Genomic DNA, 21,261 nt, shown 5'->3' with positions numbered 1-21,261 from the left:
CAAGAGCTTGGACAATGACAGCATCCTGTTTGTAGCTGGAATTTTATTTTCCTTGTAGCTCCCATGTGGGTTTTTCTCCTTCTCGGAGCTCCTCCTCCCCGGACAGCAAACATTCTTGGCATTTCTCGGCACTGACAAGGCGGTTGGCCGATCCCCCCCTCAGACAGGGAGTGCGCGGTGAACATTCCTGCTCGCGCTGCCCCACCCCTTCATCCCGGTGACGCCAGCGGGCCTCGCACGCGTATCTGCGTGCTGACGCGGCGACGCTAATCCAGGTCGCCGTTGGAAGGGACGCCGCTGCCGGGCCCGGGCTCCAATGTCGTGTCGTTGTTTGCGGGGGTGGCCGAGAGTAGCGGGCGGGAGGGCGAGTTTGCTTTCGGGGTTGCACATAGCAGCAAAAGTTGTGTCTTTGGTTTCCGCCATTTCGGTACATCGGAAGCTTTGATTCAGCCGCTTATTGAAGAGGAGGAGGAGGGGGGAAGGAGAAGAAAAAACTTGGTTCGCTGAGCTGCCGCAGACTTGTGTGTTTATTTTCACAGAAATTGTTGAAAAATTACAGAAAAAGAGGAGAATAAGTGGCGGCTACAGCCGCCAGGGTTTGTGTCTGCCAGAGGGAAGCGCTGCCTTGTTAATCCCGGCGGCGTGACGAGGCGGGGGAGTGAACCGGGCCGCCGAGAAGCTGGCAGCGACCATGTTGGGTAAGGGGAAATTCCGGATACAATGGAGGGATCGACACCCCTTGGGGAGAGGGGGGGGCGTTGTGGAGGTTAACACGGAGCACTTGGTAACCGGCCTCCATCACAACTCCGCCAGTGCGATTGATTTAAAGCATTCGTTTTGTTTTTCTCGCTCCATAGATTTTTTTTCCTCCCATTTCTCCTTGTATTTTGGCGGGGACGGGAAAGGTATGACCTGTTTGGATTAATATATTTTGAAACAGTTTAAAGAATCTTTCAAGGTAATATAGCAAAATGGTCATGTGACTGAATTGGCATTCATGCTTAATTGATTCACAAAAATGTATAAAAATTCTGGATTTCTGCTGATTGTGGGCAGGGTGTTAGGCCTGTAAGAAGATGACATTGGAATGCCCAGTAAATTCAGATTTTTGCTTTGCTTAAGATGGTTGGAACAAGAAAACCGAAAATTATCAATGGTAATTCATACACCGTCGTTTTATTTCATCTCATTCTCAGGTATATATCCGTCATCCTGAATCCTGTGAGGCGATGCAGGGATTTTTATATATTGTAAATCTGCCGTAATGCACTGTACGAAGTCTGTGGAATTTTACGTTTTGTTTGCGGTGAAATTGCCGCAGCTACCTGTGAATTTTATAACCTGGGGTTTGTTCCTGTAGCTTTTTCTGGTAGTTTGTTTCATAATCTGAATCTTTCAAATTAAGCATCTTGCATACCCCAGTAAATTTGATCTGTGCAATCTAAACGGGAAATTCTCAATTACAGCTCTGAAAAAATCGCTAAAATTAAGAATAGATAGCGCAAATATTTGGCGATTATATTTACATGCCTTTAAATCGATAACCATTATACTATAGGTCAAGCCAGAAAAACTTAGCGTTCAAATAAACATGCCTGTCACAATGTTTTTTGTGAATTTTAAAATTTCACCAATGAGTGATCATTGAGAACTGCAGAGAGTGATATTGCTTTTTGTAGAATATAAATTCCTGGAGAAAACTTCATCATATTTCTAATTATTTGAGTGTTTGAAGTTTTAATTTTTTTTTGCTTTGACTGCTTTGTTCCTAATAGTGGAATGCACGATCATATTTTTACTTGCATCATTGACATGATCCGATTGCATGAAACAATGCAAAAATAATTTCAGGCACAGTTGTCAACATAGTCGTTCATTACCTCCCCTTCATAAGATGTGTCCTTTTTATTTATCCTGCACAATTTGAATGGAAATAAGTAATGACCAGTTTGTTGTTTGAGGCAGTTTTTTCTCAAGTGATTGCATCTTTCAGCTAATTATTTGTTTGTTTTAAACAGAAATTAAGTTTTGAGAAGCTGTGGATAGCAGTAAAATTAAGGAGAAAAGTGCATTTTCAGTGAAATGGAACTCAAGTTGACTGGTCCTGAACAGATGCACTCTGTGTGGCCTCACTACAGAATAAGGAGCACTTTCCAATGCTGTCTTCAAATGTAATGAGATGAGTGGAGAAATATGATGGCAAAAAACAAAGAACTGCGCCCCCCAACATACAGTATTAGTGTTGTGGGATTATCAGGGACAGAGAAGGAGAAAGGTACAAGTGGTGTTGGAAAATCTTGTTTGTGCAATCGATATGTGCACCCAAAAGCTGATGATTATTATCCAGAGCATACCTCAGTACTCAGCACGATTGACTTTGGAGGCCGTGTTGTCAACAATGACCATTTTCTGTTCTGGGGTGACGTAAACCACACAAGTGAGGAAGGAATGGAATATAAAGTACAAGTCATTGAACAGACTGAGTTTATTGATGACCAAACCTTTCTGCCTCATCGAAGCACAAACTTACAATTATATATAAAACGAGCAGCTGCATCAAAACTGCAATCAGCTGAGAAGTTGATGTACATTTGTACGGATCAACTGGGTTTAGAGCAAGACTTTGAGCAGAAGCAAATGCCAGATGGAAAACTGACTATTGATGGCTTCCTCTTATGTATTGATGTAAGTAAAGGGTGCAATAGGAAATTTGATGATCAGCTTAAGTTTGTAAATACCCTTGTTGCTCAGTTGGCTAAAACAAAAAAACCTGTTGTTATAGCAGCAACAAAATGTGATGAATGTGTTGATCATTACCTGCGGGAGGTGCAGGCTTTTGCAACAAATAAAAAGAATATGCCTGTGGTGGAAACTTCTGCACGTTTTCATGTGAATGTAGACTTGTGTTTTGCTACTTTAATCCAGTTGTTGGATAAAACACGGAGTAAACCGAAGATTATTCCTTACCTGGATGCTTATAAGCAGCAAAGACAACTTGTTGCTTCATCAACAGACAAGTTTGAAAAATTGATTGTCCAGGCAGTAAAGGATTATCATTCTGAGTGGAAAACTGTGAGTAATAAATTGAAAAACCACCTTGATTATGAAGAGTACATAACTTTGGAGGGAACAAAGAAAGCAAAAAATACTTTTTCAAAGCACATAGAGCAACTCAAACAGGAACATATTAAAAAGCGACAGGAAGAATATATCGCTTTGTTACCAAAAGCCCTTAATACACTACTTCCTGAACTTGAAGAAATTGAACACTTGAACTGGTCAGAAGCTCAAAGTGTTTTGGAACAAAGGCCTGACTTTCCTCTCTGGTTTGTTGTGCTAGAAAAAACACCCTGGGATGAAACTGACCACATAGATAATATGAATGATAAAAGACTTCCCTTCGATTTGCTTAATACATCAGAAGGCGAAAAGGTTTATCACAATCACGTGCAACATTTAATTTCTGAGAGGAGAAGGCTTGAAATGAAAGAAAAGTTTAAGAAACACCTTGAAAAGGTACAATTCATAACACCTGGTAAGCCCTGGGAGGAGGTTTTATGCTTTGTCATGGACAATGAAGCTTGCAAGTTTATAACTGATGCTGATCGTAGAGATGTTTATAGTAAACATCAGCAAGAAATAGTTGAAAAAGCAAAAGAGGAATTTCAAGAAATGCTTTTTGAACACTCTGAACTTTTTTATGACTTGGACCTTAATGCAACACCCAAAATGAGTGAAATCAATACTGTTCTGAGTGAAGAGCCAAGATACAGGGCTTTACAAAAACTTGCACCAGATCGGGAATCTCTTTTGTTAAAACACATAGGATTTGTGTATCATCCAACTAAAGAAACTTGTCTGAGTAGCCATAATTGCATGGATATTAAAGTAGAGCAATTGCTTTCTACCAACCTTATAGAGTTTGATAACAACCGGCCAAACATGTATCAGGATAGTGCCAATATTGATAAACTTAATCTGGTTCTCTTGGGTCGGGATGGGCTTGCACAAGAACTGGCAAATGAGATTCGAGCTCAGTGTACTGATGATGAGTACACTTTGGACGGTAAGATTTATGAACTGGATCTCCAGCCACTCGATCCAAACACTTTTGTAATGTCCGGTTTAACTTCGACCTATCAACCTCACGGATACTTCTGTGTTTATAACTCTACAGAGTCATTTAGTTGTATGGCAGATTGCATAGATGTAATAAGAAATGAAAGTACTCCAAACAGAAAAGGCAGGCTTATAGCTAATCTTCCGTTTACATTAATATTAGCAAACCAGAGAGACATTGGTTGCAAGAACTTACCTATTTTAAGACTGCAAGGGCAGCAACTTGCCAATAAGTTGCAATGTCCATTTGTTGATGTACCTTCTGGAACCTATACTCGCAAATTTCATGAATTCCAAATAAAACAAGCTCTTAGAGGACTTCTTGAAGCATTGAAACACAATTTGAATGTTGTTAGTCCCTTGCCTAGTATTAAAGATCTGTCAGAAGCTGACTTGCGAATTGTGATGTGTGCCATGTGTGGGGATCCGTTCAATGTTGACCTAATTCTTTCACCATTTCTGGAATCTCAGTTTTGTAGTGCTGCTCAACCTGGTCACAATAATTCACTCCTGCTCGAAAAGATTATTGGTGAAAAGCGCAAACGCATCCAGATTACAATACTTTCATACCATTCATCCATTTGTGTGAGGAAGGATGAGTTAGTCCATGGGTATATCCTAGTTTATTCGGCAAAACGAAAAGCATCCATGGCAATGCTCCGTGCATTTTTGGCAGAAGTACAAGATGTCATTCCAGTTCAGCTTGTGGCAGTTACCGATAGTCAGGCTGACTTTTTTGAAAATGAAGCGATTAAAGAACTGATGACTGAGGGTGAGCATATAGCGACTGAGATATCTGCCAAGTTCACTGCTATATATTCTTTATCACAATATCATCGGCAAACAGAAGTTTTCACACCGTTCTTCAGCGAAGTCCTGGAGAAGAAAAGTAGTATTGAAAATTCATACCTGTACGATAACAAAGAATCCACAAATGTAAGTGAAGACTTTTCCTTATCTCCTCGAGCAAGTTCTCCAACTTACAATTATTACCCAGATTCAGAAGATGACAATGAAGCACCCCCACCATACAGCCCTATTGGGGATGAGGTACAATTGCTTCCATCATCTAGTGATCGTTCCAAACATCGATCAGATTTTGAAGGAACTGAATATCCTGTTCACAGCAGTCCAGTTGTTAATCATGATAACCATAAAGTGCCTCCACCCATTAAACCTAAACCTGCTATTTCGAGGCATGATGTGAAAAAACTTGATCCAAATCTTGTGAAAACTATTGAACAAGTTATTGGTAAAAATCCAAAGAGACACAATCGTGGACCTTTTAGCTATCTGGATGATTTAGATCCATCTGACAATTACTCTGTCCCAAGAGATGCTGTATTGAAGCCCAAAATGGAAGACGAAATATACTCGACACCGCAGGATTCAAAGACTAAGATCATACGAAAGCCAAATTTAGTTGGAGGAACTAATTCTCAAGGTGAGGAGGAAAATGGCTTAATTGATAGAACATCAAAACCACCAATAATTCGGAAGCCTTCAAAGTACAAATACAAATCCAAAACTCTTTTTAGAAAGGCCAGATTGTACTATAGAAGGAAAGAACGTTTTGACGTTAGTGATGATGAAACAGTGCCGTCTTCCTCACGCAAGCCAAAGAAGGGAAAGACTCATCGTGGGAGTGAGGAAGACCCTCTACTATCCCCAGAAAATTGTGGGAAAGCAGGAATTGATAACCCTGCTATTGCATCTGATCCAGAAGTTGATGACACGAGGAGGCATAGAAAAGATAAGAAGCCAGCAAAACCAAAGTCTCACAAGCCAAACAAAAAGGCAAGTTTTATAAACAAAATTTGTACTGCCTGCATATTGTTGTCTGTTTCAAATAATGATCTGATATGATTTAAAATTGTTCAGATACTTCAATGTTTCTTTTGAATGATCGTCAACACAATGACCCATTATTCACTGCTTGGATTGTTTTTATTAAAGAAAATTTTAATTTATATTCAAATAAATCTGGACTGTAACTTCCTGAGAGTATGCAGTGGATTGCTTTGTCAGTAGACGAGTATTAATTTTTATGATACAGCATATCCCTTTCACTCCACACCCTACTCCCCACCCAATTGTAAACGTAAGCACAGGAAGTGATGTTATGTTGGGTCAAGTACCAATTTCTCAAATACCTCTCTTTCAATTCAAGTTTGTCATGCTGTAGTTAAATAAAATGAAACAATTTATCATGTTTCTAATTTGGAATATCAATCCATATTTAAGGGCTGTATTTTAGAAAAATGAATGGGCTTAATGTATATAATTTTTGGATCATCAAGATTATTTCTATGAGCAAAGAACACCTGATGTCAGTTCAACCTGACTGTTATGTTCCAGAATGTACAATATTCTCCAGTTTGGCAAAAGGGAAGGAGAATTAAATTTGTGGAAATTCACTGTCATTTAAGGAATGCCACTTTTACAGAATGTGTCAAGTATGAAAGACTTGTGAAGTTATATTTGTCATCCAATCAAGTTCTAATCTGCATGAGCACTTTGGCTGGAAAGTTAATTAAATTAACATTTTAGTCTTTTGTATTTATACACCAAACTAGTTAAATAACTTGGTCTTTTTATAATTACTACCCCTCAAAGGGACAGAAACCTACATTACCGTCAAGAAGAAATTGGGACAGCAATTACTTTGGGGTGCCCCTTGAAGACGTGGTTACTCCTGATCATCCTGTACCATATTTTATTGAAAGATGCGTGGAGTACATTGAATCTACAGGTAGGATCCATGCATTATTCTGGAAATTGAATCTAATAGCACCTGCAAAATATTTAGTAAAACCATTGTTGGAGCATAGAAGGAAGTTATTCTGGCCACTGTGCTATTGAGAACACTCCCCAATTAATCATATTGCACTGCTTTTTCCAGTATAGCCCCTGCAAACTTTGCTTATTTGACTATATATTTAATTTCTTTTTGAAAGTTATGATTGATTTCCACTAAGGTATTAGTTAGTTCCAGATCATCATAACTTGCTGCATTTAAAAAAAACTCATCTGCCTTTTGGTTATTTTGCCTAATAATAAATTTATGTCCTCTTGTTGTCAACTCACTCACCAGTGGAAGGTTCTTCTTTACTCACTCATTATAACCTCCCCATGATTTTGGGTCCCCTCCCCAAACTTCTGCACTAAGGATAATAATCCAGTTTCTCGAGTCTCTCTCCACATAATTTAATCTGGATACCATTTGCAATAAGTCTTCTGTATATGCTTTTCTGTAGACTTAAAGAACAATCAAATGCCATTATTCTTGACTGTGTCTCAACTTTGTACCTGTGCTACTATTGTGCACCTAATTTCATGGGCTTCAGTTTTGCTAAGGCATTTACTATGTGGAACCTCATTTAAAAAAAAACCTTTTGAAAAGTCTATATGTGCATCATTTCCAGTAAAAGGTGCTCTTGTGACTTCATGAAACTTTGGTTTTAATTGTTTATTTTAGGGGTACTCAAGTGTGATGCAATATAAGAAGATAGGTTGGGGTTCTCCCAAAAAAATTTGAAGTGTCGAATTCACGTAAAAACTGGAGTGAATCCTGCTGGTTTTTCAATGGGACTTTCAAAATGAATCTTCCACGCTCTGCACTGCGGATTGCACTAGCGGGATTCTCCTTAAAAATCAGTGGGTAGGCCCTATTCCTGCTGGAGAGACTGGCAGTGTTGTGCTGAGCGGGCCACTGCATGTTAAGAGTGGAGATCCACCCATAGGCAATAACTCTGCACTGCCAGCCTCCTGATCATTGGCCAGTTCAATCACTGGTCAGCCCAATTACTGGCCTTCCTCTTGTCACCACTGAGGGCAAAATGCCAGTGGGATCCCTGCCTCCTTGGCGCTGTGTGATGCCCTGTGCACAGTGGCAAGGTGCTCCATTGGGCATTGCCACTTTGACCCTTGGGAAGTGCCAGTGAACCAGGCTGGCGCTGGTAATACCTAGGGAGCACTGCCTTACCCCTGACCTCGTTTGGGGGGGTCATGATACCTACTCTGCATATCATTTTTCAGTTAATAATTATGAAAAATTATAATCTCGTTATGCCAATACAATTCTACTTAAAATTTAGTTTATTTACTATAGCGCACAGTAGGTTTCAACTGAGTTGATCACTGGTTAAATAATTATGGCCATTCTGATTGCTTTGTTCAAAAAGAATGCAAACTAGTTAAATCACGTATAAACAAATATTGTCTGTCTTGGAGATTTTTTTTGAAGGTTTTTGGAAATCACGAGCAATTTGTCTCAGCTCCTAACAGATTCAACTTTCCCCAGAGTCAATCCCAGTGGCCTTGGAATCTAAAGCCTTCACTCCTGCACTTCCTTTCCAGCCACATGCTGTATCCTCTTATTTCTGTACTTAGTTGCGCATGGTACTGGGAGTAATCCAGAGATTACAACCTTTGAGTTTTGTTTGCTAAATTTCAAACAGCTCCCTCAATTCTGACTACGGGGCCACATCTCCCTTTCTGCTTCTGTTCACCAGTGTGGACCATGACTGTTGGCACACACATGCGTTGTTGTGCAACTGTCCAACAACACCCTTGGCTCTTGTTTCACAGAGGCATCACACCACACGTTGATAGGTGTAAAAATGCCTGTTCCAATTCTCCAAATTATTGAAGCTCCAATCATTATTGCTCTTGAAGTCGTCTTTGCTTCTTTGTCTCTGTTTAGCTGAGTCATGGAGCGATAAACGTGGCTCCAGCAGTATTCCGAGATGAACCATCACTTGATGAATGGAACTGAATATTGGTTGGAGAATCAATGCACTTGGGAGACTCCTGCACTTCCTGCCTGCTTCTCCACCCATTCCCACATTTGTGTATTGTTAGACTATGGGATGGCCACATCTATCAACGTGCTGTCTATGATGTTCTGAACCTCATAGTTGCACCACAATGACATCAGTTGCCGCTTAAGCTCCGAAACCGAGTGCTCAAGTTGCTATAACTAATGTCTTGCAGAAATAGTTATCCGGGTCAAAGGAAGTGTCCCGAAACTTTCGTGTAGCATAGGATGTGCACTCTTGAGCAGTCCTGCCATTACTATAAGTAATAAACCTTGCTATTAATGAATTTACTACTGCTAATGAACTCTCTGCTGCTTATAAATCTTACAATTGTTAATAAAGTCACACTATAATAATAATCCAATTTAAATTCTAATTTTCCCAGCTCCAAATTTGAAACAAAGACCTGAGTTTCAATGGAAAAAATAAATACTTAAATGAGATAAATACTCACCTAGTTTCCTGTGATGTCACACTTAGGAGATCTCTGTTGGTCTTGCAGTGACTCTGTTCCTTACTCTCACTGTTCTGTTTATTCCTGCTGTGGTCTCACCTCGTGTCTCATGTTCTCTGCCACTCCTGTTAGCCTGCTACTCCTTTTACCTCGCTGTGCTCTCCCATTGGTTTCACTAAAATTTGGGCCCACTCCAGCAAAAATGGAAAGGACTAGCTGCTCAAAACTGTAGTGTTAAATATTAAAATAAATATATTTATTTTGATCTAGCATTATAAATTGCTGCATTTACAGAAGTATGATGATGTCTGTCTTATTTGGGGGGATAGTTATGCCAAGTATTAATTCAGTTCCATCATTTACAGTAATTTGTAACTTGGCACCATAATTATCGATTCAAAGACTTGTATTTGCTATGAAAATATATTGCTGCCTGAATGCATTTCAGTAATGTCAATATAAAATATATCTTAAGGACCGGAAAAAATGAGCATCAGCTGAGAGCTGGGTGGCATACTTCAATGCAGGAGGCATCTATAATGTGTATAAGGCAGGCAAATGGATTCACCCTGCTATTATTTCTTTTATTATTACATGAAATGTCATGTTGCAGCTAAATCCTAAGGCATCAAAGTGAAGACAAGGATTTATGGCTGGCACAATATTTGATTCAAATCGTTACACTTCTGAAAATAGGAGTATCGTGGGTAAAGCTGATTGTCAGACAACTGAGTATGTGAATCTCTTAATATGAACTGTTGCTAAATTGTCAGACTGTTATCCATCACCTTCTATTAGATAAACAGGAGTTTCTCACAACTGAACATTGGGGAAACCAAAGTCATTGCCTTGGGTTCCCACTGCAAATTACATTTCTTAGCTGCTTCATCTATCCCTCTGCCTGACAACTATCTTGAGCCTGTTTGGAGCTTTGATGTCACACTTAACACTGTGATGGGCATCTGACCACCAGTCATCACTAAGTTGGACTATTTCTGCCTCCGTAACATTGCCTGATTTCACCCCTGCCTCTGCTCATCTGAAAAAAACCCATTCATGCCTTTGTTATCTCTGGACTAGAATGTTTTAATATATTCCTGGCCAGCCTGTCATGTTCTCATTATCTGCAAACTTAAGTTTATCCAAAATACCTATGCTTGCATTCTTATTTGCATCAAACCGCATTTACTCATCCTATCAAGCAACAATTCAATTTTCAATTCAATTTTAAATTCTATTTCTTGTTTTCACGTATCTCCATTGGCTGGACTCTCCCTATAGGCTGAAGGTCGATGCTGTTCTCCAGCTTCATGACACTGATATCTGCACTCATCTAATTCTGACCCCTGGAACATCCCTGATTTAAATTGTGTCTGTGCCTTAAACTGCTCTAAGTCAGGAGGTGAATTACTCACTGCAGAGTTCTTAGCCTTTGACTTGCACTTGCAGCTACAGTGTTTTATTTGGTTAGTCTCGGTCAATTTCTCATCAGTGGTAACACTCAGGATGTTGTTAGTGAGGACTTCAATGATGATGATGCCATTGGATATCATGGGCTGCTGGTTAGATTGTCTCTTGTTGGAGGTGGTCATTGCTGCCACTTGTGGCGCGAATGGTACTTGCCACCTGTCAGCCCAAATCTTGGTATTGTCCCAGTCTTGTTTGCATTTGGACTTGGATTGCATCATATCAGAAGAATTGTAAATGGTGCTGAGCACTGCAACCATCAATGAACTTTCCCACTTCTGACCTTATGATACAAGTAAGGTGCTGACGATGATTGGGCCGAGTCCATTGCCTTGAGGAACTCCTGCAGTAGTGCCCTGGAGCTAAGATAATTGACCTTGAACAACCACAATCATCATCCTTTGTGCCAGGTATGACTCCAACCCGTGGAGAGTTTTCTCCCAAGTCTGATCGACTACATTTTTGCTTGGGCTCCTTGAAGCCACAGTTAAATGTGGCCTTGATGTCAAAGAGTCATTGTCACCTTGCCTCTGGAGTTCAGCTCTTTTATCCATGTTTGAACCAAGCCTAGAATGAGGTCAGGAACAGAGTGGCACTGGTGGAAAGCAAACTGAGCATCAATGAGGAGTTATTGCTAGTAACTGCTGCTTGATAGTGTTGTGGGTTGCACTTTTTCCATCCCTTTTGATTAAGAATAGATTTGGATTTATCCTGCATTTTGTGGAGCGGGCGTATCTGGGCAGTTTCCATATTGCAAAGTAGATGCCAGTGTTCTTGCTATACTGGAATGGTTTGGCTAGTGACGTGACTAGTTCTGGAGCACGTGTCCTTAGTACTATTGCTGGAATGTTGTCTTTGTCCATAGCCTTTGCACTATCCAATGCCTTCAGTTGTTTCCTTTTGTATAGAGTGAATCACATCAAATTAGCTGAATATTGGCACCATTGATGCTTGGGACCTGTGCAGGAGGCCGTGATGGATCATCTACTTTTGAACTTCTGTCTTTTGCACTGATGTGCTGAGATCCATATGTGTGGAGCCGCCTCCGTCTAATTTAATTGTCCACACCATTCACAAATGGATGTGGCAGGACTGCAGAGCTTGGATCTGATCTATTGGTTGTAGGATCACTTAGCTCTGTCTTGCGTATGTTTATTTGCAGATCAGTTCCCAACTTGACTGACGCTGCTCTTTAGTTCTTCCACTGCATCTTTGGTGGACTTTTCAATGACTAGTGGTCATGTCTTTAGCCACTTATGACCCAGATTCTGGAGTTCTCCCCTCAACTCCTCTACCTCGGCAGCTACTGCATCTTTAAGATTCTTCTTTAAAAATAGCACCTCTTTAACCAATCGTTTGATGCTTCCTCATACGTCCAATCTTTTTACTTGATTACTGTTCTCTAAAGCAATTAAGACTAAATGACTCATCTTGCTCAGAAGTTCAAATTCAGTATATTGAAAGATTAAACAAAATGGAGAAGCTTTTTAAAAAAAGCTAACTTGTGCAATGTCCTAGCTACCCATCACAAATGTGTGAAACCCATCTCCTCCTCCCGCCTTCAGCTGATTTTCCTCCAAATCACATAGCATCAATATCCATCCATTGCAAATCCACTCTTTGCCAACATTTGATTTATTATTGTTACATTTACTGAGATACAGTGAAAAGTATTGTTTCTTGCATGCTTTACAGACAAAACATACTGTTCATAACATACATAGGGGAAAAGGAAATATGGTGCAGAATATAGTTTTGCAGTTACAGGTAGTGTGAAGAGAAAAATCAACTTAATATATGATAGGACCATTCAAAAATCTGACAGCAGGGAAGGAGCTGTTCTTGAGTCTATTGGTGTGTGTTTTCAGACCTTTTTGTATCTTTTTCCTGATGGAAAACGCTGGAAGAGTGTAGATCTGGATGCACGGGGTCTTTGATTATGTTGCCTGCTTTTCTGAGGCAGTGGGTAGTGTAGATGGAGTCAGTAGATGGGAGGCTGGTTTGCATGATGGACTGGGCTACGAACACAGCCCTTTGCAGTTTCTTGCAGTCTTGGTCAGAGCAGAAATCAGAGCAAGCTGTGATACATCTAGACAGGATGTTTTCTATGCTGCATCTGTAAAAATTGCGAAGAGTTTTAGTGGACATGCTGAATTTTTTTAGCCTTCTGAGAAAGTAGTTGTTGATAAACTTCCTTAACTATAGCGTTGGTCTGGAGGGTCAAAGACAGACGGTGAGCAGTGCACATAGGAACTTGAAGCTCTCAACCATCTCCACTTCATCACCATTCATGAAAAAAAGGGCATGTCCTCCGCTACATTTCTTGAAGTCAATGATTAGTTCCTTTGTTTTATTGACATTAAGGAAGAGATTATTGTTGTTGTACCATTTCACAAGATTTCTGTCTCTTTCCTGTACTCCATCTTGTCATTTGCGATTCAATCCATGACAGTATTATTAGCAAACTTGAAAATGAAGTTGGAGCGGAATTTGGCCATGCAGTCATAAGTGTATAAGGACTATAGTAAGAGGCTGAGGAGACAGTCTTGCGAAGCACCGGTGTTGAGGATAATCATGGAGGAGATATTGTGTCGTTACCTACCCTTACTGATTGCTGTCTATGGGTTAGGAAGTCGAGGATCCAGACACAAAGGCAGGAGCAGATCCCTAGGCCATGGAGTTTTGCTTGTCAGAAGACATGGAAAAGTGCCAGTTCCAATTTCCCTTTTTCTTGTAATAGCAAATCTGATCTCCGTTCATCATGCTTGAAAGTGGAAACTCAATAGTCAGGGGAGTTGTGCCTAACTGTGTGTATTTACAATTTATTTTGTTTTTTCTTTATTTTTGGAGTTACTGTGGAATTCTTCACAGTCTCTTCATTTTGAAATTGTTTCATCAAATTACTTGATTGAAAAATGGCTCTTGTATATTTTAAATGATTTGATTTATTCCTGTATTAAAAATGATGAATTAACAGGGGTTGTTACAACTTGTCTGATAGCGAATATGTTAAATGAGCAGCATATGCAAACAATAAAATCTGGAGTTTTCAGGTTCAGTTAACACCAGGAGGACCCATTCAAGTTAGAACACCTGAAATTTAATCTGAAGTTTTTGGGAATTGTGTGCTGATAGCATGATATCCTAGTGCACACATGGGAGACTGTTCTTGAAAGTAAGAGCCCATTGGATCCAGGGCATTTTGGCAAATTGGATCCAAAATTGGCTTAGTGGCAGGAAGCAGTGGATGATAGTCAAAGGTTGTTTTTGTGACTGTCTAGTGGCTTACTGCAGGGATTGGTGCACAGCCCCTTACTGTTTACAGAGTGCATTAATTATATAGAGGTGAATATGGGGGTACGATCAGTAAGTTTGCAGATGACGCAAAAATTGTTAATGTAGCAAACAGCAAAGAGGAAAGCTATAGATTACAGGATGATATAGATAGGCAAGACAGTGGTAAATGGAATTTAAACCTCAGAAGTGGCGTGATCCATTTTGGGAGGACTGACAATACAGGGTGATATGTAATGCATGATTGGACAAAATACAGATGATGTTGGGGTGTATGCCCAAAGGTTCTTGAAGGTAGATAAAGTGGTTAAGAAAGCACATGGGATACTTGCCTTTATTTTTTTTTCCCCCTTTCAAGGACTGTTCCTGCCTGATGTGGTCTACACTGGGTGACATGGTAGCACAATGGTTAACTGCTGCTTCACAATGCCAGGGACTCGGGTTCGATTCCTGCCTTGGGCCACTGCCTGTGTGCAGTTTGCATGTTCTTGTGTCTGCATGGGTTTCTTCCAGGTGTTCCAGTTTCCTCCCATGCTCTGAAAAATGTGCTGGTTAGGTGCATTGACACGATAGGCGCTGGATTGTGGCGACTAGGAATTTCACAGTAACTTCATTGCAGTGTTAATATAAGCCTTACTTCTGACTAACAAATAAAAAACTTTTTCAAAAGAAAAGTGACTCCAGGCCCACATCAATGTGGTTGACTCTTAACTGCCCTCTGGTATTAAATCATTCAGTCCAAGGGCAATTAGCAGTGCCGACCTTGCCAGTGATGCTCACATCCCATGAAATAAATTTTCCTAAATGAATACAATCAGTTGCGATATTTTACAATTATTACCTTCTGTAGGTATTGTCAGACTTTTCTGTTTCACTTACCTGATTTAATAAGATCAAGTTTTTAATTGGAACTGGTTGTGTGAGGATTTAAACTTTGAGATATTCCATTAAACAAAGAAAACATTGTAATGTTTCAGTCATAACCAAAGGAGAGGAAGTTGTTGTACAGTTAGAATCTTGTATGCAAAAGATAAGACATCGCAAAGTAAAGTATTTTTTCTGTTCTGTCAAGTGATGATACAGACATGTTGGATTGACAGGTCCTGTCATCCTTCCACAGTTTGTTTCTTACCTCATGAATCTCAGTACATACGCCATTCCCTGCAAATGTATTTATCATGGCTAATCCACTTAACCTACGCAAGTTGAGTGTGGGAGGAAAGCAGAGCACCTGGAAGGCAGTCTTGCAGACACTAGGAGAACATGCACACTCCACACAGTCATCCAAGGCTGAAATTGAACCCAGGTCCCCGATGCTTTGAGGCAGCAGCGATATAACCATTATGCTGCCCTGGACAAACTGTCAACTCAAACACAGATCTGTTCCAGTCATCATCTAAACCTCGATTAGATTGCCCCAAAGTCTACTACTTTAATATGTAGAATCTCATGACCCTCCTCTGTACCCTTTCCAAAGCCTCAATATAACCCATGTGAGGAGACCAGAAATGGACACAATGATCTGCTTACAGCCTGACCGAGATCCTGTGAAGGGAAAAGTACTGTGTTCAGTGTTGTAATCAAGTGTGCAATTTATGTACCCTCAACAATGTATTTGAGCTAACAGTTGTTGCGTTGCATTGCATTGCTCATGTATCTACATTCAAAGATCTTTGTACTGTCTTTTTCTTTACCTGCTTTGATGTTTTCCCCTGAAGTTGTGTATGTGATAAAAATTCACCCTGCTCAGATGCGTAACACTGCACTTTTCCAAGTTGAAAATAATTTTCCAAATGCACATTGAACCCCCAATGCATTAAGATCCTCCTGAAGCAGTCGAACACCAACTTGACACTGCAGTCTTGCAAATTGTGCTCTTGGCACTTGCCTGTAGATCATTAACACGTGGGATATATGTCCCATTGGGAAGACATTGCATGGCTTCATGAAAGACAAGTCATGTTTAACTAATTTAATGGAGTTCTTTGAGAACATTATGTGGAACTGGTGGATGTGGTGTATCTGGATTTCCAGAAGGCATGTGATACGGTGCCGCACAAAAAGCTGCTGCATATGATAAAGCTGTATGGCGTTACGGCTAATAGCGTGGATAGAAGATCAGTAATAACAGAAAGCAAAGAGTGGGGATAAATGGGTGTTCTTCTGGTTGGAGATTAGTGACCACTGGTATGTCTCGGGTCAGTATTGGGACTACAGTTATTTGCAATTTAATTAAATGCTTTGGAGTTGGGGACCAAGTGGTTAAAAGTTTGCAGATCTCACCAAGATGGGTGGTAGAACAAAGTGTAGAGGATGCTGAATGTCTGCAAAGGGATATAGATAGTTGAAGTGAGTGGGAAAGGTCTGGCAGATGGAGTAGTGTTGGTAAATGTGAGGTCATCCATTTTGGTAGGAATAACAGCAAAATGGTTTGTTTAAATGGTGAAAAATTGCAGCATGCTGTGTGCAGAGGGACCTGATTGTCCTTGTGCATGAATCACAAAGAGTTGGTTTGCAGGTGCAGCAAGTAATTAAAAAGGCAAATGGAATTTTGTCCTTCATTGTTCGAGGGATGGAGTTTAAAAAAACGGATGTTATGTTGCAATAAAGCAAAATACCGTGTATGCTGAAATTTGAAACAAAAAAGAAAAATGCTGGAGAATCTCAGCCAGTCTGACAGCATCTGTGAACAGGGAGTAGAGCCAACATTTCAACTCTAGATGACTCTGAAGGGTCATCTAGACTTAGCGTTGGCTCTACACTCTCCACTATGCTGTCAGACCTGCTGAGATTTTCCAGCATTTTTCTTTCTTCGTTTGAGATTATGTTGCAGCTGTTGAACATAGAACATTACAGCGCAGAACAGGCCTTTCGGCCCACGATGTTGCGCCGACCAATTAAAAAAGCAATGACCCTCTAACCTAAACCAATCCCTTTCTATCCATAAACCTATCCACGGATCTCTTAAACGCCCCCAAACTAGGCGCATTTACAACTGCAGCAGGCAGGGCATTCCAATCCCTCACCACCCTCTGGGTAAAGAACCTACCTCTGACATCCGTCCTATATCTACCACCCCTTAATTTAAAGCTATGCCCCTTCGTGCTAGCTTTCTCCATCCGAGGAAAAAGGCTATCACTGTCCACCCTATCTAAACCTCTAATCATCTTATATGTTTCAATAAGGTCCCCTCTTAGCTGCCTTCTTTCTAACGAAAACAACCTCAAATCCCTCAGTCTCTCCTCATAGGACCTTCCCTCCATACCAGGCAACATCCTGGTAAACTTCCTCTGCACCCTCTCCAATGCCTCCACATCCTTCCTATAATGTGGGGACCAGAACTGCACACAATACTCCAAGTGCGGACGCACCAGAGTTTTGTACAGTTGCAACATGACGTTGCGGCTCCTAAATTCAATCCCCCTACCAATAAACGCCAAGACACCGTATGCCTTCCTAACTACCTTATCTACTTGATTCCCAACTTTCAGGGATCTATGTACACATACACCTAGATCCCTCTGTTCATCAGCACTATTCAGAGTCCTACCGTTAGCCCTATACTCTACACATCTGTTATTCCTGCCAAAGTGAATTACCTCACACTTTTCCGCATTAAACTCCATCTGCCACCTCTCGGCCCAGCTCTGCAACCTGTCCAAGTCTCTCTGTAAACTATGACACCCCTCTTCACTATCTACCACTCCTCCGACTTTGGTGTTGAAGGTGCTGGTGAGGCCATACCTGGAGTACTATACAGTTTTGGTGTCCTTATTTGAGAATGGATATACTGGCACTGGAGGAGATGCAGAGTAGGTTCACTGGGTTGATTCCAGAGTTGAGAGGGCTGGCATACGAGAAAAGGCTAAGTAGACTGGGACTGTACTGATTGGAATTAAGATGAATTGGGGAGGAGGGGGGCTACCTCATTCAATATTTTTAAGGCGAAGATAGATTTTTGAATAAGAATTAAGTGTTACGATCGGGTGGGTAAGTGGAGGTTAGTCCACAAACAGATCAGCCATGATCTTATTGAATAAAGGAGCAGGCTTGAGGGGCCTGCTCCTCGTTCTTATATTCTTTTACCACAGATGGCTCCAAATAAATCCAAGTACAGTTGCAGTAATTATCTGCCTACAGCCTTGCAGCCTGCTTTTAATATCTTGCCACCTAATGTAGTGTACTTGTTAATATGATTTAAAGTCCATGGAATTAAAGGAACAGCGATAGCATGGTATAATAGGAACAGAGAGAGTAGTGGTGAATATGTTTCAAACTGGAGGGATGCACACATTGGTGTTCCCTCAGGCTCAGTGTTCAGCCCACTGTTTTTGATCTGTATCAATGATTTGGACTTGGGTTGTACTTTTATTCTTTACTGGGATGTGGACATTGCTGGCAAGGCCATAATTTGTTTATCTATAATTGCCCTTCAATTGAGTAGGCCACTTCAGCGGGCAGTTAAGAGTCAAGCACATTGCTGTGGGTCTGGAGTTGCATCAAGGCCAGGTTAGGTAAGGATGGCAGATTTCCATTCCTCAGGGACATTAGTGAACCAGATTACAATCAGTGATAGTTTTGTGGTCAATATTAGTGAGATTAGTTTTCACTTCCAGATTAATTAACCAAATGCAAATTCCATCAGCTGCCAAGAACCCGAGTCTCCAGACCATTAACTTGGGTCTTTGGGTTACTAGTTCAGTTACCACTATGCTGCCATCTCCTCTGCAGGATATAATTTAAAAGTTTGTGGATGAGACAGAACTCTAAAATGGAGTAATTGATTAAGTGGTAGATCCAAAGACAGGGCAGGAAAGAGGGCCTGGGTAAGATAATCAATCAGAGTTGATAGGGGCCGAATGGCCTCTTTTGCAGTGTAAGGACTCTATGATTGTAACAGATTTTAGATAAAATATACAACACAGTAACAAGCATTTCAGCCCAATAAATCTATATTGCATTTGTGCTATCCTTGAATCTCTTCTCATCCTTCCTCACTTGCTACTGCCTAACCCACCATAAACCACGGAGTACCGATACAGTATAGATATGGGCTGCGTATTGACCTGATGGCCTTTCTTTGAGGGTTTGAGTTGGAATTTGAACAACATGACGCTCACTGAGTAGTTTGAAATGTAAGTGTTTGTCAAACCATTTTCATGTTAAGATTCTTGGGTTTTATGTACAACCTTTCGACTTTAAACTGGATTTTTTTCTTGTCATGTTAACAGGATAATATGCTAAGAAATTGAAGTTGATTGCTGGAATTTAATATTGTGTGCTTTAGAACTTTGATGCTTGGATTGTTGAAATTCTTACATCCTTCAACACCGCTCTTCAAAAAAAAATCAATTAAATTTTTCAGTGGAACTGAAAAGTTGAACCAAACATGTTTACCTAATGGTGATTATTTGCTTTTGACTTGTCCATATGCTGGCAGTAGGCCATACTAAACATAATCACAAATGCGAGACAGAGTCGTAGAAGTTTACAGCATGGAAACAGGCCCTTGGCCCAACTTGTCCATGCTGCTCTTTTTTTTTTTAAACCATCATGTTCAGCCCAATTGCCTGTGTTTAAACCATATCCTTCCATACCCACCGTACCCGTGTAACTGACTAAATGCTTTTTGAAAGACAAAATTTTACCACCTTGGTCCAGACACTCACTGCCCTCTGTGTGAAAAAAATTGCCCCTTTTGTGTGTCTCTCTCTCTCTCCTTAAACCTATGCCCTCTAGTCTTATACTCCCTGTCCGTAGGCAAGACAAAAAATTGTGCCGAATTTTGTGCAAACTCTCTTCCTGGCTATGTTAATAAAGTTCTTCAAGAAAGATGTACACCTACGTTTTTAATACTGATAGTAATTTGTGGGTTTGAAAGCCTGCTGGGAATACATCAGGCTCAGGAAAAGCAAGAATGTGCAATGACCAAATTGTTGTGATAAGTCCCTCCAGCATGTTAAGTAACTGAGCCAAGAGTTTTGGGGCAAGATGAAGTTATCAGCTGCAGAGTGGTTAATAACTGTATTTCCCAGGAGTTTGGCACAAATGAATGTTTTCTTTGCATTCCTCGTAGAATCGTAATGTGATACAGCGCAGAAGGAGCTCATTTGGCTTGTTAGGGACCAGACTAAAAACTTCAAGGTATATTATGCAGTTAGGTGAGACCCAACTTCTGCGTTTGACTTTTGGCATTAGGGTGAGCATAAGGTGTCTCGCTCCAGATAGAATTTAATTGACCCTCAGGAAGCGTTTATCAAAACAAACTTTATTTAAGAACACAGAATATAACAAAAAGATTTAGCATAACTTTTATCAATTAAAATACTTAAATGTGACAAAGTATAATTCTTAACTAGCAATCTCTCTAACTCCAATTTAAAGTACTATCCCTAGAGGCATGCACTTTTAAGCATTTTTTTTGCTAATTAATGCTGATGTGGTGCTAGATTTCCAGCCTTTTAACACTTCTGGACAAAGAATAGACAGCAGTTTCCAGAGATAGGTATACCCTCAAACACTGGAACTTCAGAGAAGTAAACCTAGTCTCTGGCAGCTCTCCAGTCTCCAGACTTGAGGGGAACTCCTAGCGGCATCTAAATAACAACTGAGTTGGAATTCTGGGTAAGCTTATCTCTACCCAGTCATGTGATCTGTTCCTAGTCAATCATCCTAATCGAGTGTACTCTGCAAAACCCCAGGTGAACACCAAGAACAGCATAGTCCGCATTAAAACAAACATTCTAGCAGTTAGAAGCAATTATGCTATAGTAGTAACAATGCAGTGCTGTCGGATCCAGACAAAACAGCTCCAAATGCACAGAACTGCTGCAACAGATCCTACACAAAGAACATGACTCATGTATTTCTTATAATATCGTCACAGGCTCATGATGTTTTTGTAAGGTCTTTGGTAGAGTGATTCAATTACCCTACACTGCCACTATTTTTATTGGTCACTGCAGTCCTCCTCATTGCCACTGTATTTGAAGGTATTTCGTCATTTGCAAACTTTGGAAGTTACGTCTGCACATCCAAACCTGACTCTTATAATGAATTGAAGAGAGAGTGGTCTGAATGCCAACCCTTGGGAGACATCAGTATATA

General features: G+C 40.4%; 1 protein-coding gene across 2 annotated transcripts in view; it reads left to right on the top strand.

Annotated features, from left to right (window-relative positions):
- The first annotated feature begins 256 nt into the window (after positions 1 to 256).
- The window catches only part of arhgap5 (Rho GTPase activating protein 5), an 83,759-nt gene continuing 62,754 nt past the window's right edge, over positions 257 to 21,261 (top strand). Inside the window, exons 1-3 of one of the 2 annotated variants that reach the window (XM_080202872.1) lie at positions 257 to 698; positions 2,019 to 5,916; positions 6,736 to 6,871. In XM_080202872.1, the coding sequence (XP_080058998.1) occupies positions 2,194 to 5,916; positions 6,736 to 6,871 (3,859 nt within the window). In that variant the 5' untranslated portion in view covers positions 257 to 698; positions 2,019 to 2,193. Of the gene's footprint in view, positions 699 to 1,160; positions 1,197 to 2,018; positions 5,917 to 6,735; positions 6,872 to 21,261 lie in introns of those variants that run through there. The other variant, XM_080202873.1, reaches the window with a different exon arrangement.

Source organism: Carcharhinus amblyrhynchos, chromosome 14 (genome assembly GCF_965287045.1).
Source record: "Carcharhinus amblyrhynchos chromosome 14, sCarAmb.v2.hapA, whole genome shotgun sequence".
Lineage (NCBI taxonomy): Eukaryota > Metazoa > Chordata > Chondrichthyes > Carcharhiniformes > Carcharhinidae > Carcharhinus > Carcharhinus amblyrhynchos.
Note: the sequence above shows the minus strand (reverse complement) of the source record. Positions and strands in the feature narration are given on the sequence as shown.